Below are 24,883 nucleotides of genomic sequence, written 5' to 3'. Positions count from 1 at the left end.
CTGTTCAACTGTACATTTACAACAGGAGCCCTGACACTGTCCTGATTATAGCATACAGGCTGGACATTACAGAATCCCTCTCTGGGAACATTCTAATTTTATTCCTTCATTATTAGCATCCTGTTAGAGAATTGTATTCTGTACCCTGAAATGAATAGGCCTGTCTGCTGGGAATTGGTAGGGGAGACCATAAAAATTAGATAAATTCCTCTTCCCACTCCTATTCCTATTATTATTACTAATATTATTTAAATTTACTCATTAGATTTCGAGTTTCTTCACAGAGTTCAGCATACCCTGTCTTTGAACAAGGTTTTTCATGTTTTGTTTTGTTTTTTTAAAGAAAATGGTCAGAGGTGATCTATTCTGCAAATACCTCTAACTTCATTATAAAGAAGAATCTAAGAAGAGAGAGTGGGGACCAGACAGAGGGAAGGAAGGACAAAAGTTAAGAAGAAAGGGAGGGAGGGAAGGAGTGCAATAGGAAAGAAAGGAGGGAAAAGAGAATTAGGGCTTGAAGCAATTTTTGATAAGTGACACACCTATGGAATGAATACTAAAATCTAAATGAAGCTTAAAAAAATCAAAGGACTTATTAGTCTACTCATTCTAATTCTTCAGATCCTCTTCCTTCACTTCAACAGTTTGGGAAGTGCCTATTATCACTCACTTAGGTGCTTCTGAAAAGCAGTGATTTGGTTTTAAAACCTGTTACAGGGGACCCTTATCTGTCTTCCTCCTTGTTTTTGCAGGAAATTTCAACAGAAAGGAAAGCCAATGGATTGTGGTCTTAGAAAAGCTGCTTAGATGATGTCTGTTTCCAGAGCTTTCAGCACGTGGCAGAGCTGTAAGTAAGTGCTCGGCACTGCATGATGAATTGGATGGCTGCAGACCGGAGGCAAACAAAATAATTGTCTCATTTTCGTGGTGATTTGCTTAACTGGTGGGACCATGCCAGAACGGCTAGCGGAAATGCTCTTGGATCTCTGGACTCCATTAATAATATTATGGATTGCTCTCCCCCCTTGCATTTACATGGCTCCGATGAATCAGTCTCACGTTTTAATGAGTGGATCCCCTTTGGAACTAAACAGGCTGAGTGAAGAACAGCGGATTTTGAACCGCTCCAAAAGAGGCTGGGTTTGGAATCAAATGTTTGTCCTGGAAGAGTTTTCTGGACCTGAACCGATTCTTGTTGGCCGGGTAAGCTTCGTTTTTTTTTTAAGATCCCGATTTCAGGGTCTGTTTGTGGTCTTTAGATGTTTAACATCAGACTCCCCACAGTTGCTGCCACACTTAGCTCTTAAATCCTTTAAACCAGATGGTTGGTTAGTTAACCTGTTGGTTTCCTTAGGAATATGAATAATCCCACAGTAACCATATAAAAATGGTCTTATAGGGACTCCCCATTCCTGCACACACATACTTCTTCCCCACCCTCAGAGAGAAAAAAACCCAACACTTAGGTAATGCATAAACAAATATGCATTCTTCCTCATGTATGTGAGAGTTGCCCATGCCAAACCTTGTCTTTAGTTTGTGGCACTTGGCTCTGTGCTTGGAAAAGGTATATATCTTTTGCTCAGTTTGAAATTCTACCACCTCAGTTGTTAAGATGTTATTTCATTTTATATTTAGACCATGTATCTCCAGTTGCAGATATATGTTTCTCCTTTTGTTTCATCATATTTTTTGTTAATCTTTAGAATGGTGAATGTGAAGATTTTAATGTAAATGATTAACAGTACCTTGTTCTGTATTTGATGAAATTTGTAATAGGAAAGTAGCTCATTCATTGTAAAGTGGGATAAAAAGTGTATAATCAAAATTTTAGTTTAAAAGTGTGTGTGTGTGTGTGTGTGTGAGAGAGAGAGAGAGAGAGAGAGAGAAAGAGGGGGGGGAGAGAGAGAGAAAGATGTTAGTTTACATATGTTTTGTTATTTTTGGCAAATTCTTTGTGTAGTCACAGCTTTCCAAAATCACGGTGGGTTACTGAGGACACTACAGGTTTAGCCTCAGAACCATCCCTAAGCTTCCATTTAATTTTGATGCAACATTATCACCTTAGGTAGAATTCCAATTATGAGCCTGCTGCTGGCAGATTACTTAATAAGTTAGATTCAGAATTGAATCGTGCCAGTATTATTCATTTCTCAAATGCAGTGATCTAAAAGAAAAGTAGGAGGGGTATTAAATATTGATCTTCAAGACTTAATTCTTTGTGTTTCACTAGGAGCTTCTGACTATATTACTGCTTCTACCTGTTGTCTTGAAAAGGCAGTCGGGTCTCTTTGAGCATCGTGTTTTCTCATTTCATGTGGTTCTAGTTAGAAGAAGAAAGCTTGGAAGAGGAGATAGCATAAATCACTCCACTGATCTTTATTAAGCTCTTCCTGTGTGCCAGTCACTCCGTTAGGTGCATGGGGCATATCCATAAAGCAATGATCTTTGTCTTCAAGGAACTTATATTCTGGCCAACATTGAGTGTTTTTTTGCATGTCAAATAGTACTATAAAACTACTTTGTTGGCATAAATCTATTGGTTCCTAACAAGAGTTCCCCAGATATGTATATGTATGTATAGGTTTATCAGTGTGCATGTGTGTATATATACACACACACGAACATATGAAAATATGCATATAAAACGGTTTTGTACTCCCATTCATATAAATTCAAAATATAAAATCTGTGAAGGATTTTTTTTTTATATTCTTGATACAAACTCAGGTAGCAAAACTGACGTGAAGCTATTTATAGTCATAATGCATCCTGGTACTGTGACTGTTCATACATTTCACTGCAGAAATATTAATGTAGTTGATTACAGGGTGCTGCCCCAGACCTGCTGAGACTGTTACTTACTATATAGTTTATATACCTTGATATATTTATAAAGTGTGAAAAGTTCTGAGTTCCAAAACACATATAGCCTCATGGATTTTAGATATGGGCTTCTTGACCAGTGTTATCTTTTTTTTTTTTTTTTTTTTTGTGGATGCAGAAACTGAGCCTTAGCTGAATTAATAAATCAAATCATGATCACAGAGTTAGCAATTGATCTACCTGGGTTTAAATCCTGTTGGAGACTCTCAAGGCCATAATTTCACCCACCATATCCTATTACATATTCATAATCAGGTACCTGGAGTCTAACCTATAATTTCTACTTAATAGTTACTGAATACAGATTGCAAAGTCCTGAAATTCTTACTTCTGGATGTGCACATTTCTTTAAACAGTTTTAATTCAAGTCATTTCCATATCTTATAGAATTTTCGAAATATGTGCATATAAATATAATAGATCAATACTTCCTCTGTGCATTTCTTCTCTTAGTTATCTCATTATGCAGGTGTATCACTCTGGTCCTGTATTGCATAATGTACATAACTGAACATACTGTGCTCAAGAGAGCATTCCATTTTTATCTGAATAGAAAAAGTAATTAAAGCAAGGTTTGTTTTGGGCTCAGAATCTGATGGCTGATTTCACCTCTGTTCCTTAAATTAAGTCATAGAGATAGAGCAAACGGTGAGGATTTTAGCATTTCTGTGTGACTTAGTAATTCTTGAGCTGCTCATGCTTCTCTGAATGACAGAAATGTTTTTAGTGAACCCTAGGGTTTCAAAATAGTCAAAAAATTTCTGAGTCCTAATTCCAGACATTTTTATAAATTGGCCCTTCTGCCTGCACCCTACCATGGCCTATTCCCAAACCGTTGTTTAAGTAGAATTAAACTATTTTCTGAAAAGCTTTTTAGCAAACATATTTGCCCAAAAAGAAAATTTCTCCTGAATTAGGACAACTTTGCCTTTGAGGATCTTGGGTTGTAACAAAGCCAAAAATACATTTCAGGTGACTGCTTCAGATTATGTCAGGCTGAATGCGGGGATGATCCGTATCGGGGTGCCCACTGGTGCTTTTCAGTGTTTTATCTCTGTGCACACTCTTCCACATCTGACTGTTTAAACCACTTCACCGCAGAGCTCCCCAGGAACGGGCTGAGAAGCATTAGTTACTTATGAGCATACCTGCTCTTTAAAAGGCCCTCCTGCATGTCACCGTAGTGGGAGCCTCAGACCTGGCAGGCTGAGTTCAAGCTCAAGGGCAAAACCAGCTTTTGAGTAATTGGCTCTTCTGAGCTACACATACACCCTTACAGCAACCATCTTCCTTTTTACATACCCGTAGATGCTGGATGCTGAGAAAACTCTCAGCATTAGAGAGAGACGAGTCTCCAGAGGTTTGCATATTAATTTTATTGCTTTATGAGTGCTAACCCTGGGAAAGTTACTGAAGTAGTTCAAGGCTAATGCAAGTAAGATAAATACAAATATTTTGGAGCCAATAAAATATTAGGTACACGGTGACTGGCACACAGTAATTGTCATAATATTATTCTTACTTTGTGTAAGAATGTGTGTGTGTATGTATGTGTAGTTGCAGTAGGAATGATGGACAAACACACTGACTATTTCCTTATTGCCTCCTCCTCCCAGCACAAGCCTCTGGGAACCTAAAAATGGGCCCTTTCATTAGTCTGGGTGGAAGCAATGTTTCAGCAGGTCTTGAAAATTGCCTGGCATTCAGCCTGGTGGGGTGTGGTAGAGCTGAAACTGAGGTGCCCCAGTTAGAGGGAAGGTTTACGCAGATCACAGGTATAATAAGGTGATTGAACATTCCCTTGGTCAGAGCAACATAAGCCTCCATATTTCCTGTTTAATTAGAATTAATTTGAAAGTCATCTTTTTAGTCTTTTCCTGTCCATTCTGCATAAAATACAATTGTCCTTCTTGCCATATTTCACAGATTTTTTCTATGTTGTATTTTTTTCTACTTTCTAGTGATCATTATCTAACCTACTTTATGTTTATGATTGGCCTCCTGTTAGAATTGCAAGTTCCACAAAGAAATTATATATTTACATCTGTTGTTCTACACTAAAAATCCCCAGAATCCTAGCATGCTAGTTGCATATCAGAAGTTGCTCAGTAAATAGTTTGCACAAAGTCATGAAGAGTTATCCAACTCAATATTGGATGAAATTGGGAAAGTTATATAAACCCAATCAGATTTGATATAAATAACATTTTTCAATAAAGAGGTTAATACTTGGATTTCATATTGCCTATTTTGTTTCTAGAGCAGCTGGGTAGTTTAAACAACCCTTTCATATATTGACTTTTAACATCTTAGAGATAGTGAAGGTAGCAGAGTTCACTTGCTAAAGTAGCCCTCTCTCCAAGAGGCTACAGGAGCAACTCTGTGGAGACCCTGTCCCTTACCAGTGGCAAGCAGAAGCACGTTTGCTTCCAGCTCATCTTCAAACTTCTGCTTATACTTATGGCACAACCTGGATCAGAAATCCTTCTGAAAGATAAATACCATCCAAGCAGACTCCGCTTCTGCCTCCAGTTCTCTGTGAAACAAGGTGGTGTAACAGCCTGTTCACAAACACATAAATACTTAGTGTTCCAGGTTGCCACACACTCTGCCATTAACTTTCTCAGGAAATTCTGGTGGAGAAAGAAGTGACTCAAGGGACACTTAACCTAAATAGGCTTATTGGTTCTGGTCTTAGAAAAGAGAAGGAGAATACCCACTGTGGTTTTTGATAAATCTTGCAACCAAGACAAAAAAAAGAAAGAAAAATAAAAAGTATATCATCCTTATAGTAAAATGTGCATTTACTTTTTCTGGTGGACAACTGGATGTCATCATGAGCCCTCCACTGTGGGTAAGGAGGGTAATTAATAGGGACATTACATAACTATTTATTGAGCATCTGCTATCTGCTAAGCCCAGTGAATATTTCACTGACAGTGGACTCTTAGCACTCAGCAAACACAGATCTATGTCCTTTGTCGTGAAAAATGGGCTGCTTGCAGGAGACATAATCACATGAACAAACGTCACATTAAAACTCATGTAAGTTCTCTGAAGTGAAGGAATAGGGTTCTTTTGAAGCTAATACAGAGGAAGTTGACCAATTCTGTGGGGAGATGGAATCTTCCCTAAGGAAATGACCTATGCGTTGAGACACATTAACCAGGTAAACCATGATGCAGGGATGAAAAGAGATAGCATTCCTGACATAGCATGCACAAGGCTATTTATAGATTTGGGAGGAGGTCAGGGTGACTGGATGTCTTAGTTCAAGCTGCTATAACAAGTTAACACAGACCAGATAGCTTATAAGCGACAGACATTTATTTTTCTCACAGTGTTGGAGACTAGAAATCTGAGCTCAGGGAGAGTGTGGTTTGGAAATCGAGTATTCCCCCAAAGATTCTGTGTTCGTGCAAGAATTTTCAGAGGTGCAATATATTAGATTATGAGAGCTGTAATCTAATCAGCCCAACTGATTAACTAGGTGGTAACTATAGACAGGTGGGATGTGGCTGGAGGAGGTGGGTCATTGGGGGTGTGCTCTGGAAGAGTTCCTCTTTCCTGTGCCCACTTCTGCTTTCTCTCTCTGCTTCTGGGCTGCCAAGAAGTGAGCAACACCCCTTCTCCAGGCCCTTTCTCCATAATGTGGTGCCTCGTCTTGGGCCCAGAGGAATGAAGTTGTCCAATCGTAGACTCTAAAATCATGAACTAAAACAAACTTTCCCTCCTCTAAGTTGTTCTTGTTGGATATTTTGATCGCAGAGATGCAAGGACAGGTTCTGCTGTGGGCCTTCTTCTGGGTTGCAGATTGCCATCTTCATGGTGCATATTGTCATGGCAGAAAGAGGACAATGAGGTTCTCGGGGACCTTTTGTATGAATGCATTGATTTCACTCAAGAGGGCTTTACCCTCATGACCCAATCATTTCTAAAAGGCTCCAAGTAGCCTGCCATCACATTGGAGGTGAATATTTCAATGTGTGAATGTTTGGGAGAGGAGGGGTGAGCATACCCTTTCAGTCCATTACACTAAAATACAGAGAACTGGGATTGGAGTCTTTGAGACAAGGTGGAAAATATAGGCATGGATCTCTGAGAGATGTGGCTTCTTTCTAACTCAACTGTACTTCAAAGTAACTGGGAAAGGCCATCATTTATCGTCCGCAGCGTGCACTTTCCTTTCTTGTAATTGCATGGTAGATCAGGGTGTTATATATTTTAGATTCATATATCTATGGAACCGGGATATAAATATTTGCAACATCTATCAATTTTTCAGTTGCATTGCGTTAGCTCTCATTCTGTGATCCCTGTGATCCTTTCTTCCTCATATTGCTTTATTTTGGGGAAAAAAATGGTTTGCTCTCCAGGTGGTCAGAGTTATTCTCTCCTAAATCCTCTCTCTTACATAAACTCCTCTGCTCTCTTTCCTCCCTATTTCCCTCCTACCTGGGCTTTGGAGCTGTTCCTTATTTGGATGTAACTCTTCTGCTGGTGATGCCACATCTATTTATAATCCTCTTCCTCCAAGGCACTGACTCATTTTCTCTCTTTAAATTTGACCTTCTAACCTTCCCTCTTCTGTGTAACTTGGAAATTGTTTGGGTGGTGCTTAGTATGAAGGACACAGGATGCCAAATAATTACACCGTATTATAGTTTACGGTGTCAGCGACCAGTGAGAAAATTGTACTTGACATGCCATCATTTTTGCTGGCCGTTTGCATGTTAAGAGCACTAGCCTAACACAGCCACAGCCAAATTGTATCTTCAGGCTTGCGAGAACAATTCACTGTCAGTTCCATCAAGCTTCTGCCTACTCAGACAGAGCCTGGTGTACCAATAATTTGGCCAAAATGCAAGTCAGCATTGTGTGTTTCAATCTGGCCAAACAAATGTTGTCTGCCTTTTGTTCAATGTCCTGACTTGGAAAAAACAATAGTTGAAAAATTGTTTTATGCTAGTATAAGTAAGGAGAATAATAGACATTGAAATCAGCAGCAACAATACCCCCTCCCCCAAGACATGGACATGCCTGTCAACCTGCAAACATGTGTAAAGCTAAAATTCATAAGGAAGGTTTGGGTAAATAAATATGAAGCACCTAAAAGTGATCCGTGGCATGTTCCCATGAAGTAATAAATTGAATTCTCATTAAAATAAATTCTCATAAAAAAATTAGAATTATAACACGAGAACTTGGTGTAACATAAAAAATACCAGACAAGACATAAATGCACTTAGAATATTATTATAATAATGTATATACTGGCACATATTTCTTATGATACATGTGTGCACATGAAAAATATACATGTTCAAATGTTGATTATATATGTACTCAAACATTTATAAAAACCATAAAACTCATTACCTGGCTCACTGATATTCAACAGTTTTCACCATTCTCCTGTTACTTTTTCAATTGCTTTCTTCCACCCTCCAAACATACACACATTCCCAAAACACACATATGTTGCTAATGCTCTTCAGTTAAAAAAAAAATAACGTTAGAAAATCTGTGAGTGGTGATATGTGCTTATAATCCCAGTGTCCCAGTAGATTGGGAAGCTGAGGCAGGAAGATCTCAAGTTCAAAGCCTCAGCAACTTAATGAGATCCTGAGCAACTTAGCAAGACCCTGTCTCAAAAAAAAAAAAAAAAAAAAAAAAAAAAAGCATAAAAAGGTCTGGGAACATGGCTTGGTGGTTAGGCATGCCTGGTTTCAATCCCTGGTATCAAAATAAATGTAAAAACAGAGGAATTTACATCTATAACTCTATCCATCATATTTTATATAAATATTTCCCCTGTTGAGTATATAAGATCATAAAAACCCAAATATGTAAGAATATCTAATGCATAAATGACATCCTAGTACCTGTTTTGAAAACAAAATGAAGAATTAATTTCTTACATTTGTTCAGATTAATAACTACTACAAAACAATAAAGGGGCACTTGCAATGAAATATATATGTGGTGAAATTTTCAATTTTTTGCAAAATAATTTTCTGCATTTTGTTTTCTGTGATATGCTTTTATTATAGAACATAATAAAATGAGGGGAAATAAATGATAATGTTATATTGCTCAATTTTCTTAAAAATCAATGCCATCCATTCATAGGAGCTTCTTGGAAACCATTATATCCTGTGAAGCTCATTTGGTAAATAGAATCTCATTTTAAGTAAAACTATACCTGTGTGAAACCGTTGGTGGGCCAATCTCATCAATTAATGGATTAAAGTGCTAAGCATATTTATTCATTTTTATGCAACTTCGAAGACAGAACAGTCAGTCTTGGCTGCACTGCTAAATGCATGCTAAATAACTCCCATTACATGGAACAGACCAACTATTAGCCAGACAGGAACATTTTATATGTGGTCTCGAAGTGGGAAACTACTCTGTAAGTCTTCAGATAATATAGTCAGTTTTCATGCTGTTTGTAATCTTTCAAAACAAAAGCATAACCTAGAAAAGTTATTTAGGGAATTAGGCAGTTTTAAAAAGGTAAAAGGTGATCGAATTTACAGTGTTTCACCTTGCCTGGCTACCCCTGTTTATGTATTTCGGTAAAGTATATCTGCACGTATTTCTATTATATTTAACATATATTTATCCCCCTACATACAGATTGGCATAATTTGTTCATGCATGTTTCTGTGCATAAATCTTTAAATATTTTGCAATATAAATGCCAGCCTTATCAACACTCAAAGATCTGAATATTCATTTAAGATGTGGGCATGTTCGCTGATAAGCACTGGCTCTCTCTCTCCTCAGATTTAAGAATCCTTTTAGATCTTATAACCTGGAACAGAAGTATGATATATGACATTCTTACTACTCAAAAGAATGTCTGTAGGCCAACAGCAGTGGCAATAATGGGAGCTAGTTAGAAATGGAGAATCTATATCCTGACTTACTTAGAAGCTGTCTTTCAACAATAGCCCCAGGTAATTTTTGTACACATGAAAATATTAAAATTATGTATTTAAATATTGTAATATATATTACACACACCAGTATAGTTTTTAGGAAATTAATTGATAAATAATCAACCCCAGAATGGATTGAATATGCCCCCACATTCACCCCTGCCCCATCCCTGGTTTATATCCGGCCTGAATAAACTCATTTAAAAAAAAAAAGGGTCATGGAGCTGGTGTTTGAAAGAACCCCAGGAAAAGTTTGGGGAGCAAGCATTTGCTTATCTCACTTGCACTCCATATGGTAAGTGGTAGACATGGTGGGCTGGGCTCTCAGTTTGCAGATGATTCCTTCCTTCCGCAGAGGCCCTGCAGGTCTAACCAAGGGACAAGCATGTGCTCTCCACCCCCACCCCCACCCCACCCCCACCCCAGCCCCATTAGTTACTGCTAACTGTTCCCTGCTCAGTTCAACAGACTTTTTTCTTTAGTCTGTATGTATTTACCACAGTGCTGCAGATGTGCTCTGAAGTCTGCGGAGTATCAAATGTCACTGGGCTTCAGTGGGAGACAATAGCAGAATCTAAATGAGCCTGATCAGAAGGGCTGGGAATATTGGGGAACAGCAGGGAATAAAACACTGGATGCATATTTCTATTTCTCCCTAATCCTAAAAACTGCCCAGCTGTGTTACACAGATTTTTTTTTCTGTGAATATTATAGTAGAGATGATGAAATTAATGATACTGTCCAGGGATATTAAAGTAAGGAAGAAAATCAGGTTTGGGTAACCAAAATAAACTGGTGGTATCTATTGACTGTTTACTATATGGCATTTTATAAAGTTTGTCTGTTGAATCCTTATAGCATACCCCTGGAAAAGACACTGTTAACTCCATTATCAGGTTGAGACTCAATGAAGGGAAGAGTTATTTTCATTAGGAGGTGCTAGTTAGACAAATAGTGGTAAATTGGGAGTCAAATCTGGGTAAGGTGATAGCAGAGCTCATTCTTTCAACCATGGCAACAGTATCTCATTTGAGTCCTAAGTGAGAGGTGCTTCATAGGCTATGATGCGTCCTCCATTTGCAGATGAGAAAAATGAGACCACTGAGAGAAACCAAAGGGTGATTTTTTGAGTTATACATGAGAAGTTTAGTAAATGAGCAATTACAGATGCTTATCCAATAGCAAATTCTTTATGCATATTTCTTTGCACATACCACTATATGCTTTGCTAGTAAGAGACAGAGGTGTATGTACATCCCTTAAGAAAGAAAGTATGTCTTTGGACCTTATGCATGGAGTGGCTGTTTTATTTTCTTTATGGGGAGATGATACTGCAATACTCTGGGTCTGGGAAGGACTATTTTCATATGTATAGTGACTTGTGAGCTATTCTCCAATTAAGGGGGCTGACACAATATCTGTCTTTTTGCTCTTTTATTTTACAATATGCATTAAAAATGATCATGAAGTAAAAGGAAATGATAAAGAAGAGAGATTAGCAGGAGGAGAATATTTTTATTGAACACATCAGGCATCTTGCCAGTTACTTTAAATATATTTAGCTATGCTCTTATTCCCCAGTTTACAGATAAGAAAATTAAAGCTTTTGACCTGACTCCACTTTTCACTGATTAGATGAGAGTGAAATGATTTGCTGGAGTCTGGTGGAATTCCTAGCTCCTCTGGAGCTGTAATGTTAAGTTAGCTCATTGAAATCTTTGAGCAGAATGGGGCAATTTTCTGGATTTCTCTTGTAGTGAGTCACCAGAACAGCAGAAAGAGAAGTGGGATGCTTGAATGGAATGAAAAATAAAATCCCATACACATCGACAGGAACCAAAAGAAGACAAAATGCTTGTACCCTCCAGTTGCTTGAAGTAATTGTGCTAATGCTGAATAATTTAGTAACGATTCCCTGTACTCTTGAAACTGAGCTGGTGGACAATATTGCAGAGGCTCTAGAGGTGGGATCTATAATTTACTTAGCTCTCTGCAATGGCTTCCTGGTGGACCCTTACAACTCCACACATCTTTTTTCCAGAGGGATCTGTGCTTCTCTGTTTCCTCTCTTCTGTCTCTCCCTCTACTTTTTAACCCTCATAATGGTGACTTTGCCCTGGGCAGTCCTGGTCATGTCTTTTGCTATGGTTGAACCTTCACCACTGAGAATAAGCCCCTCATGCCTTCAGCAAATTCTCCAAAGAAGAGTAATTTGGTGAAAGAGCAAATGTGGCTATTAAAAATGACCAAATCCTGTAACTTCTCGAAGCAAGTCCAACTCCCCAGCCACCCGAAGGCTTTATTTAGAATGTGGCAGGGTTATTTATAGTGAAGTTTTTCTGATGTGCTTGTGCAAGCCCAAAAGTACAGATGAATTTCTCATTGCAGTTTGCTTTTTGCTGTACTTATATGTGTGTGTAGTGTGTGTGCTGTTATTTTTTTTTTCTCCACAGAATAGCATTGCTGTAGCAGAGCTCATCCCCTGATTACATCCCTGCCTTTGCAGGAACATTTATAATCAGTCTTGTGAGGCATTTTCAGAAATCATTAGGTGCTTGCAATGACTGGTCCTATTGATCAAGGCCACTGCTTCTCCCATCTTCCCTGTGCTTTCCCTGTCATTAGACTCCTACTATAAAGATCTGGATTTTGATGGCCGAACCCCAATTTTATACCCCAACTTGACTACCAGGAATGTGTTTGAATATTCTCATCTTTTCTTTCATCCAAACAGTTAGAGGAAAGACACAAGCAGGAAAAAAAGATGAAAGACCAAATAGTAAACATAGAAATGCACATTACTCTAGCATCCCCTTCCACTACCCACCCATAAATGAAGAACGGTGGTGAGATGGAGTCATTGAAATACAAACCACAGAATCAAACAGCAAAAAGACAGACAGAAATCCTGAAGCAAACAGAAAAAAGTCACATTGCAAAGGAGATTGCATGAGAAAGGAGCCTAGACCCAGAAAACACAGAAAGCCAGAGAATATCACAAGAGTACAACATTCAAGAACCACAGAGGACCAGAAACAGTGAAGAACAAGGTTGAGAGAGGACGGGAATGGAGAAGGGAGAGAGAGAAGCAAGCAGAGAAAGACCATATGAGGTGGACTGTCGAACCTCAGAGTGAGTCTTGCCAGGCCCAATCTGATCTGTTAGTCCCTGGACAGGTGCACTTATGCATATATTTTTGGCATTTTTGATCATGCAGGTTTGCTTCTTTTGAAAAGAAATGCAGTTTCATTGTGACACATGGCATTTGCTGAGTAACTGTGGCTGGCAGGACTCGGTCAGAACAATTTGAGTGAACCAGCATACATTGTGATTTTTCTTCTCAAACTTTTGGAGACACAAATTTTGGAGACAACATTATCCATTTTCTAGCAATTGTTGCTAGAACCAAAATCATGCTCACTTTACCTCAAATCATATAAGGAACATCATAATTTAATAATGAGTCTTTAAAAAAATTATAGTTCATCTAGACTGTGACACAGGTTTACAAGAGAAGTGGGAAGTAGAAAGAGATTATGGGTTAAACCCTTAGAAAATTAACATCCACTGAAACTCTCTAAAACTATAAACTAGGCTTTTGAGATATTTGGGGAAAAATTTTAAAAAAACATTTAATTAGAATTAATTTTTCTATTATATTTATGCATAGATAAAGAGAAAGTCATGGAATTAATTTTAAATAATTTAAAGTACACTAGTGAAAGCTGAAGCTAGCTTTCTGTTTCCATGAATTTGCAAATATATTTGAGCAAATACGTATTTTAATGATCTAATAAACAATGGGCTATGTGAACGTTGAAGGCTATATATAGACAGGACTCGGGAAATTTACTCCTGTATCTTCCAGGATACATGAAATCTTACTTAGTGCTCACTTGTACTCTATGAGGTAGTGCTGTTAACATTACCCTCTACTAACAAGTAAAGAAACAGCTTCAGAGAGTTGTGGTCTATGTCTCAGGTTAGTTAATTCAGTAGGAAGCTGGGATTCGAAAACAGAATTGGCTGCTTTGAAAACCTGTACATTCCTTCTGTCAAATCTGTGCCACCTCCTCCCTTACTTTATTTGTCTTTCCCCTTATGTTTCTCTGATCTTGGAAATGCTCTCTTGGAATAAGGGGAAAAAAAAAATCTTACTTTTTAAAAATACAGTTTGCTCTTCCAAATATTTATTTTGGTCACTGGCACAACCCAGAGGACCAAGTGGGGAAACTGAGTTGTGTTAGACTCACAGTAGAAACCAGGCCTCTGATACCTTGTATTCTCCAGTGGCAACACTGCCTACTCTTATCTTTTATGAATCACTCAGCATTACTGAGGGAGTTTCCCCTATGATAACTCTTTTCCATTAGGAAGTGCATTGAGATCCTTACTGCAGTTCAAGGCTGCACTACAGAGCAGGCTTTTAGAACTTCCACCCCTAAATCTTAACAGCATACCAGCGCTGGAAGTAAGAAAGCCTTGCATAAGTGCACCATCCAATTGCATGGTTTATGTGGTCTCTAAAATCCATGCACTGTGTTACTTCCCTATTTATATTGGCAGATGCAGACTGAGATCTTGGATTAATAATAGCCATCCTGCAGGGATATTATTGAATGAGGTTTTTCAAAAGTCTGCACTGTTTTGTGACCTTTTAGCTTCCCATTATCCAAGATAGTGTTCCTTAAAATAGCCTAGCACCCCATATGTGCTGGTGATGCATAATGCAGGCCAGGAAACCAGAAATGCAAGGATTCTTTTGCTAAGATTTGAGGGAAGCCTTTGCAATGAAATCTTTCACCAGGCTTGGATTTGGGTGGCAAAAAGTAGCACAGTTCTGGGTCACTTGGCCGCGCAAGTATTGGTATATTATCCTGCTATGACACAGCAGACAAACTTTGTCACATTTACAATGGAAATCAACATGCCAGGGAACTGCTCCTTGAGATATGAGAGGGAGTTAAAAGTCTGTATATGAATGCTCCTCTCCCCTGAGAGAACTTTTGAGGTAGCTGAAGAAAGGATTCCTACTTTGGAATCAGAGACTTCCAAGAGTCTTTGCAAATGCAAAATCTTCTCTTATCACTCTTCTGAATTTCAACAAAGTTCTGACTTTCTCTTTTAAATTTTTTGAAAGTGTCAGCACAAGTAAAACTTCTCTAGCCCGTTTAGTAAGGGTTAAATTTCCACTCTCCCTCTCCTGGAAACTGCAAACATTAGGACTGAGCAATTGAATGCCCATATTCAATTTGAAACTCCTTTCTCTTAAAGAAATAGCATTTTCTATTTTACAATTTACTATATTTAAGATACAGTGTTTCACCCAAGCCAAACTCTGTAGGATCCATGGAACTTGGGTTTGAAGCATCCTGGGATACAGATACCAAGGCACAGACACACACACAGAAGATTAGCCAATGATACACACTATACATTTCTGAAATTGTTAGTGAGTTTTCAGCACAACTTCGGTATTTTTTGTTGTTATAGCCACAGTGATGTGTCTATTTTTCTCCAGTGTTTATCCTTGGAGATGAATGGTTTGTACAGAACACTGCACATACAGTGCTTCCATTGACTTCTGCTGGGTAAGAACACAGGTCACTTTCTTTTCCATTGAGAATTTATGGAGGTCTGGAAGATGGTGGCATGGAGCTCCTGCTATCGAGTGAGATGGAGCTGAGCTTCAAGTTCTGTCACAACAACCATACACTATAGCCTGAGACCTTACATATCATTTAACTTTGTTAAATCTCAGTTTCCTCATCTAGTAAATTAACTTATAATGTTTGTCTTTTAGGTATTCCTCCAAGCAATAGTTGTGATATCTTTGTTTATTCAGTGGGGACTAAATATAATGGTGGTTATTAATATTCTAAGCATTTCATTCCCTGGACTTTTTCTGTTATTAATTAAAACTTTTTCTAATTGCCATTACCTAGACACTTTTTAGTCCTGTTACTCCTTGGGCAAATATTGCTCATCTGTGAAATAACATGAGTGGCTTCAGTACTCTCTAGCAGCCTTGGAAAGGCAACATTCTGTTTTTCTATAATCCTAAGTCATGCTGACCAGTATAACATTGAGCCTGGCAAGAAATGAGTAGCTTTGAGTAGAAGGAGCCATGCTTCTTTAACAGTGCATTGCCTTCTGAAAGCTGAGCTGAAAGTATGTGCTTAATTGTAACTCTTTAACACTTAGGGAGATGTAGAAATTTCTGAATTAAATAATAGATACCCATATTCCATATTAACAAGCAAACATTTGCTGTGTTTCAGAATGCCCCAGTGCAGATAAAATAATTATTTGGAAGATCAAAGTGGGGGCATTGAATATGTTCACCACCTTTCAACCTCTACCACTCATCAACTCATCTAATTAGAAGGTGAGATGGGACACAGTGACTTTGAATTCTACAAGCTGCAGAACCCCCTTAAAGAAGCATGATTCATAAAGGCCATCTTTATTTTGAGCAATGCCAAAGCAAGCATGAATCCCTGAAAGATATTAGATATTATGAGGTATTCTTGCACCCAATTATAGAGTCATCACCATCTTAATAATATGATATATATGGAAATATTAAATTGGTAACATTTTATAAAGATATTGCAGTATTGCTAAAATATTGTTGATAAAAATTATTATGTTGGAATAACAGTGCTATACATCTACTTTCTTTTGTGCATAATTTATAAATGGTGTGATCTTCAAATTCTTGAGTCACTGAAAAAGTTCTATGATTTGAAGTATCTGTAATTTGTTGAAATGAAAGCTAGACTTAATGGCTCACTTTGTAAATATTGAAGAGAAAGAATCTTAGATTCATAATTATGTAGCAATGACATATCCCCCCACACGTATACATGCATACCACAAAACTCTATACCTACTCAGATAAATAAATATTAACTTTCCTACTAATGGGAAATTATTGTGCTAAACATTTCTGGTAAATATTCTTTTAAATACAGTAACAGTCAAATCCATTACTTAAAATGTTTTAATATTATAAATTCATCTCAGATTTTATTGACTTTTGTCTTCACAAAAATGTGATGTTTTACAAAAAGAGGGTCAGCTCTAGATCATCTGTATCACAACTTGCATTCTGAGTCTTCTCAGGAAAGGAGGAAATCTCATTACTATTAATATTATACTAATGATGAATGTTACCAGCACAAGATCTGCTTTCACTAGATTGAACACTTTAGCACATTTCACTTCAACTTCAACAAACTCATGTGAGATACATACTGTAGTGCATTTCAATTGGTGGACAGATTTAATCAGGTTCTATAATTCATCTAAGGTCAGCTGAATGAACATTGCTGAATCAAATTTCAAACATAAATGTATTTATCATCAGTTTTGCGCCTAAACTTTCTTGACATAGAGTTTTCCATTAAAAAAAAAAAAAAAAAAAAAAAAACACCAAAACAACAACAACAAAATTCCAGCATCTCTGGAATCTGAGGCAAGAGGACTGGAAGTTTGAGGCTAGTCTGGGCAATTTAGGAAGACTCACCCTATCTTAAAATAAAATAAAAGAGGTTAGGGATGTAACTCAGAATGCCCCTAGAATTTCTGGATGACATAAACATTCATTTGGAAGACACAAGGCAGCAATAACAGGCTATTCCTTGCTTAAATGAATTTACCTATTTCAAAAATAATTTCTACTTGTCTTCTTAGCCTCCTTCCTACTACCAGTTCACCTGTTATCCAGATCGCACATAACCCCTGGAAAAGAATTAACAATAAAAAAATCAGCTTGAAATAGGAAGGATTTTTCTCCCCATGACTCTTTAACAGAGCACATAGCTTGAAGCTAATGCAACTTTCTAGGCAGAAAGGAGAAGATCACTATGTAAATCATTATCCCTGACAAGTTAAGCCTCCAGTCAAAAGCAGAATGTATAGTTTGTTTATTTACCTCAGGCTATTTGTCTCCATGGGGTATCTTTTTGAAAAGAAATGTGTGAAGCAGGTTGATACACACACACACACACACACACACACACACACACACACATACTGTTGTACTAAACAGCAGGTCTCATCTCTTATTGGATTATCTGAAATCCGAGGTTGCAATTATATACAGCACTTCTAATATCCATCTCTCCATTCCAACCCAGAAATCCCAAGTGAATGAGATGAAGTGACAGTTTCATCTTGAAGAGCTGCTACTAGAGGAACTGTACCTATTAAACAGAGGGGTGAGGGGTAAGGGTAGGGAATTATGAGAATCAATTTTCACAAATGTAAGTAGTCCAATCCATCCTTCCAGTCTAACATTCTCTGTTGCATCAAAATCATTTCTTTTCCTGAATTTAAGTTGTACATATGTGTAACATATCTGTTTTTTTTAAATCTATGCAGATGAGTCCAAAATCCTTTCCTAGACTCAGTGAATAATAGTTACCATTTATGTGACTCAGAAAAGTCACTTAAACTTTCAGGGTTTCTGAAATGAATTGATAGAAAGATAGATGCCATATAGACTAGTCATAATATCGCCATTCATTGCTTAATTGACTCAGTAGTAGCTGTTTTAATACTGCCTGCTTATAGTACTACAACTGTGGCTACTGCTTCTAGTAGTCCTATTAAAATCACCAAATTTGTGTCTATAGATCCTCCTTAGGAAAATAATATGTAATAATTTATCTGCGTCTATATTAAAAGACTGAGCTTGGAGAAGTGATGAAGTTCAACTAAAATTTCAGCCAAAGGCTTTATCTTTTCTTTATACCATGATGCCTTCATAATTGCTTCTATTCAGTTTTTGGCAGATTGTGGGCACACAGTGATTATTAGTTGGCATATCTGTGCAACATTTTTGTCCAAACTTATAAAACTACCTCCTACTACTAGGTGCTAAGTGGATGTATGTTCTCTTTTCTTCTAGCTAACTCCACAGAATTTTGAAAAACAGTTTACTCAGAAAAGTTATAGCATAAGCTATCTTAAGCCATGTTTCCAAGATACGAAGGGGATTCATATGACTTTTTTTTTTAATCCAAAAGAATGTTTAACTTATGTCCTTACATGACCTGGTGAACACAGTATGAACAACAAAAACAACAAATGCTGAGAAAACTGTATGCATGTGAATGGTCTTTCCCAGGGTCCTTTAAAAATCATAATCATTACCCAGAACATTATATCCATTCTATCATTTAATTTTTATAATAAACCAAAGAGTTAGGCATTACTGTCTCATATGCATAATGAGAAGCCAATACATTTCAAGAAGCTAGATAAACATTCCATATAGCAGAGACAGACCCAGAACTGCAGATCACCTGCATTCATTTACTTGGCTCCAAATCCTTGCTTTATTCATGATGCGATCTCTGTAGAAGTTGTCTGTAACTTCTATGATTATTTTTATGGGGCTTTTACTCTAAGAGTTTCTTCTTCAAGATTTCCATCTTCCTTTTTAGTAACTCTAGACCCCTAAACTGTGATACTGTATCAAAATTAGTGGTGAAGTGTGCTTCATGCCCTGATTTATTTAACTCTTATCAAGTTAGCTCAGTGTGCCTAAGGTTAGTGTTGTCATTGTTAAGATTTTGTTCATTTTAAATTTGGGGTTAAATGAGAGATTATTTATAGATTACAAGTACTTAGCAGCATCATTCATACATTAAACACTCAGTAAATGATAGCTACTCTTTTTATTGCCCTTCTACTTCTGACTATTGTTGATAATCAGATAATGTAGAAGTACCACTAATCATTGAAATTTTTGTCCTTCCATGGCTGGTCCCATTTGCTAATGAAATTCTTGAACTTAACTAAAGTTGTCTATACTGGCATCTTAGTTTACACTTCCATATAATTTTTATCCTTCAGATTTTTTAGCAGTGAATATTACCCCCCTCCCCATCCCCATACACCTTATTGATTTTATTATCTATTGTTCAAGGGTCAGAATCAGTCTTAGGGAAAATTGTCTTTGGAATCTGCAACTCAATTTCATTCCTAAGCTCAAGTAGAGACTTGAGAACAGTAGTCTCCTCTTATCCATTGTTTCAATTTCTGCAGTTATAGTTACCTATCAGAAATTCTAGAAATGAGCAATTCGTGAATTTAAAATTGTATACCATTCTGGCTAGTGAGATAAAAATCTCAGGCATCCTGCTTTGCCTAGCCAGGTTTGTCTATATAAGAAATCCTTGGGCTGGGGCTGTAGCTCAATGGTAAGAATGCTTGCCTAGCATGCATGAGGCACTGAGTTCAATCCTAAGCACCACATACAAAAAAATACAAATTAAAATTAAAATAAGAAAAAAAAAGAAATACTAGTATGCATATGGTTTAGTAGTATCTGTAGTTTCAAGCATCCATTGGAATATATTTCCTTAAGCTAAGAAGGGTTCTACTGTATCTTTTCCAAACAATGGGTAGTTTCTTTGTAGGTGCCAATGCTACTACCCATTGTAGAGATTCTTTGGTCCATGAGCTAAGACTGAGTCGACAAGCTTTCTCACTCACACCAAACAGATGATGGCCAAGATTCATTTAATTACAAGGTTAAGAGTTTAGGTATATTTTACAGAAAGAAGCAAGAAAGGGCTACATTGAAGTCCATGCCACATTCCTTTGTATTTAGGAACAAAACAACCTGGTTGAAGAGAGATGGTAGATTAGGAAGTCTCAGATGCAAATATATTTGGTTTAAAATTCTGGTTGTGACACCACTAGCCAAGTGCCCTTATGCAAGTATTACAATCTCTTTAAATCTCAGTTTATATATCTGTCAAATGGAAAATTAGGATTTTTACCTAATCTGTAAAAATCTGATAAACAGCTTTAGTTGGTTATTCACCACAGATAGATACTTGTAACATAACATCAAGTTTTCAGAAAACTTGCAAAAATAATCCAACAATCTACTGAAATATTATATATTTTTATATATTTCAATTTCCTTTATCATTACCTGTCTACTTATGAATATTACATTTTTCTTTTCAATCATTTGTAAGCCAGTTGAGAACATTTTGTTCATTACCACAAAATACTACAATATATTTCCTAACTGCAGGATAATTACCATTATCAGAAAATTTAACAGTAGTATAATACTATTATTCTGTCCATAATCCATATGAAATTTTGTCAGCTGTCCTAACATTGCTGTTTACAGACAATAATTTCCTGGGAGACAGGTCAAGATGGCATATTATATTTTTAATGAATCTTTCAAATTTTTCTTTGGTTAGAATAATTTCTCAGTTTTTCTTGAAATTGATATTTTTAAAGTTTTCAGGCCAGTTATTTTATAGAATGTACTTCAATTTTTGCACCTGTTTTTCTCTTGTGGATACATACATATTCAGTTTTGGCAGAAAAACCTTTGGAAGTGAGGCTGTCTTCTCTCTGTGTCATATCACAAGGTGGATGAAGTCATTTTGTTCTAATATTGATGATGCTAACGTGCTCACCTAGTGAAGATGTTATCTGTCAAATATTTCCCCTACAAAATGATTATTTTTGGTTTAGTAGATAATAGGCAATTTGTGAGGAGTTACTATATGACAATTTCATTCCTTGTCAGATTTCCATGCAATAGCTTCAGCATCAATTGGTGATTTTTTTTTTAAGGTCACATTATTTATTTATTATTTATTTGTTTGTTTGTTTATTTTATGGATACTGGGGATTTAACCCAGGGGCACTTTACCACTGAACCACAACTTCAGACTTTTTTAATTAATTAATTAATTTTATTTAGAAGACAAGTTTTCACTAATTTGCTTAGGGCTTTGCTAAGTTGCTCAGGCTGACCTTGAACTTGTAGTCCTCCTGGCTCAACCTCTTGAGTTACTGGGATTACAGGGGTGTGCCACCACAACTGGCCCTTTTATATTTCTTAATTGGCCCTCTGCTCTAAGAAAACCAATGATCACTTCACACTTGTTTTCTGGAAGGAAAAAACTACAGTAGGACCAACAGAAACTGTGGGATTGTAAAGGTCAGTGCATAGACTTTAAGTACTTAGATAAGTAGGTGGCTCAAGGGGCACCTAATCAGTCATTTTGATAGCATGCACGGCATGATACAGGAAGGGCCTCAAAGAAATATGCATTATACTTTCTTTTCAATGGGATGCCTAAATTTTACTCAGGATATTTTATCACAAGTCAGGAGTATGATACAATGTAAAAATGATCTATCAAAAAAGTAGTCTCCAGGAGACTGTGGGTTGTTATGGGTGGGAATAAACATTAGAATTGTGGCCTTTTTTTAAAGAAAGTCTAAGCTTAAAGAAAAAAGACCTTAGAAAATGAGATTATTTTTAAAAAATATCCAAAGCTGTACTCATGAAATATTTGTTTAAAAAAAGTCTTAACCTTAAATGTGAAAGAGATCAAAGTGAAAGTTAAACAACATGATATTTTAAGATATTAAAATTTGTAGACCTTATTAGGAAATATAGTAAACTACCCTCATTACTAGGATTCAGTTCAATTTGCTTTTTGAAGTTATTTCACCAATTAAATTGCCATGAAGTCGTGGGAGTGCATAAAGATTTTCCTGCTTCTTGGTGACCTTCTTATCAAGGGCTGTGTTTGTGGAACACCTTCAGACTTCAGAATGAAAGTTGCCATAGCTTCAGGACATAGTAATCCTCTATGACTTTGTATATTCTCATGGAAAATGATTGTAGGTGTGCATTCTTAAATGTGCTCTTAAATCCCCTAGGGATGTACTAGTGCCTCTTGTTATTGTTGTTTTGGGTATGGTACTGAGGATTGAAGTCAAGGGTGCTTAACCACTAAGCCATATCTCCAGCCCTTTTTTTATTTTTTAGTTTGAGGCAAGGTCTCTGTAAATTGCTTAAGGTCTTGCTAAATTTCTTAGGCTGGCTTTGAACTTGGGATCCTCCTGCCTCAGCTTCCTGAGCTGCTGAGATTACAGGTGTGTGCATCTTTGCCTGTCACTAATGCTCTTTTAAAATGACAGCGTTATGTGTTTGCTTCACCTGGATGGAGCTTGAAAAGATCCTCAAATGCATTCTTTCTTTGGGGAAGGCAGGATTTCCCCCTGTATGCAGTGCTTGCTTCTGCCTACAGCGGCCAAGACAGGACTGTGCTGTTCATTTAAAAGACTCACTTAAGGCTTGGGTTGTGGCTCAGTGGCAGAGTTCTTGCACATGTGAGGCACTGGATTCGATCCTCAGCACCACATAAAATAAATAAACAAAATAAAGAATTTGTGTCCATATAATATTTTATCTATATATAAAAGACGCACATACTCACATGATTCTTCTATCTCAGGTTCAGCCCCAGCCCCTATGCTGTTATTTTTATTTCTGCTTCCGGGGATTGGGTTGGATGATCTGTCAGGTCCCTTCTCGCTCAGATATTCTAAGCAAAGAAATAGAAAAGGCACGAGTAAACATTTCCACAGGCCTTGAGTTTTGATGAATTTATCTGCAAGGATGGATTAGGTTTATTCTTCTTTGTCTTGAGGCGGAGGAGACATATGTCTTTAAAGCTGCCTAGCTGGACTGTCTTTTCAGCATGATTTAAAAACACAGGAAACTTTCACATAGCATTAGGATCACTATGAGCCATCTGAAGATTTCATAAATTCTTGTTGGAGGCTAAGTGGGTAAGGAGACCAAGGGTAGATGGATGATATCTACTGAGTTGGGCAGGTGAGATGAGAGCTGGTAAGGTTGACAGCAAGTTTCCTTCCAGTTTTTAAAAGATACTCATTAATTTGGCAGAACAATAATAAGTAAATGTATTATTATATATGACTGCAGGCACCCAATCTGCCTAAAAAAAAAATCTGTTCCATTCCTATTCATCTGAGTAAAGAATGGCACATGTCAAAAGATAAACACCTGTTCCCAGAGCAAGCCTTTCTATGCCCTTGGAATCTGAGGATTAGACGATCTTTTGTGGAAAACAGGTATTACTTTTCAATAGCATCTAAGCAATTTGTTTTGTGTTGTTTGCTTTTCTTCTTTATTACTGCTTTAGGTAGGTTCAGTGTTGAGACATTTTTCATAATCTGCTGTCACAAGAAATGCTTTCTATGTCTCACAGGACAGAATGGGGTTTTTATATGTATGCAAGGCCTGTTCCTTCGTTAATAAAACTTTACCCTGACTCCCTTGGCCAGGAATGAGAGAGCTAGCAGGATTTCACATACATAATCATCTTGTTTGAAACTTGGTTCATTTTTTTTAACCTCTTTGAGAGCTCAAGTTAACATTCAGATAGATATGTTTGCCAAAATTATTGTCGGAGACAGCTTCAGTATGATTGTAGAAGGAAATAGAAGCAGGGTGGGATATGTTGCTGCTTTTCTCACCAGATAGTTTTAATGCAAGGAGCAAAACTGTTGATGGAGAAATAGGCCCTTGCAACGATTCTGAAAGTTCAGTTGGCGTCAGAGTCACACGGAAGGCTGGTTAAAGTGTGGAACCCCTGATCTCAGTGCTTCTGATTCCTTACCTCTGTTTCTGGCAGGTGCTTACATGATGCTGATGGTGTGTGTGTCTGGGGGCCACACTGTTACTATCAGTGCTCTAACATAATCCCCAAAATAGATTCATGTCAGTGTCTTGTCTACAGCGGAGAGACTATTGGGGTCATAAAACTTTTTATCTTCCATAAGTCATTCAACAAACTTTCCTTGGCCTATAAGGATAGCAGATGGTCTGCTATCCATTTTGAAACAGAGATTAATAATGTATAGTCCTAATAGTCAAGGAAACTGGACTAGTAGTCAATTGGAGAGTCAGTCGAGGGAATCCTTAATCTCAGTATGGTGCACTCGTCCGACAGTAGGGTAGTTGTACTGGTCACTGTGGATACATTTGGGAGAAGTATATGACACCATTTGCACCTGGGACCTGCAGGCAAGGTAAGCTGCTTAGGAGAACAAACTGAGCTCTGAGCACCATATAGGATTTATTGCACTGGGAAAAATTAAATAAATAGAAAGTATAAGTATTCCAGGCTCACTTGAGTGAAATGAGAGTGCAAATTAAAAATAAGAGTTTATGAAAA

General features: G+C 37.2%; 1 protein-coding gene across 2 annotated transcripts in view; it reads left to right on the top strand.

The window, feature by feature from the left end:
* The first annotated feature begins 951 nt into the window (after window positions 1-951).
* Window positions 952-24,883, top strand: part of Cdh8 (cadherin 8) — a 333,641-nt gene continuing 309,709 nt past the window's right edge. For both annotated transcript variants that reach the window (XM_076838247.2, XM_076838246.2), the window contains exon 1: window positions 952-1,203. In XM_076838247.2, the coding sequence (XP_076694362.1) occupies window positions 952-1,203 (252 nt within the window). The remainder of the gene's footprint in view (window positions 1,204-24,883) is intronic.

This window comes from Callospermophilus lateralis, chromosome 18 (genome assembly GCF_048772815.1).
Source record: "Callospermophilus lateralis isolate mCalLat2 chromosome 18, mCalLat2.hap1, whole genome shotgun sequence".
Taxonomy (NCBI): domain Eukaryota; kingdom Metazoa; phylum Chordata; class Mammalia; order Rodentia; family Sciuridae; genus Callospermophilus; species Callospermophilus lateralis.
Note: the sequence above shows the minus strand (reverse complement) of the source record. Positions and strands in the feature narration are given on the sequence as shown.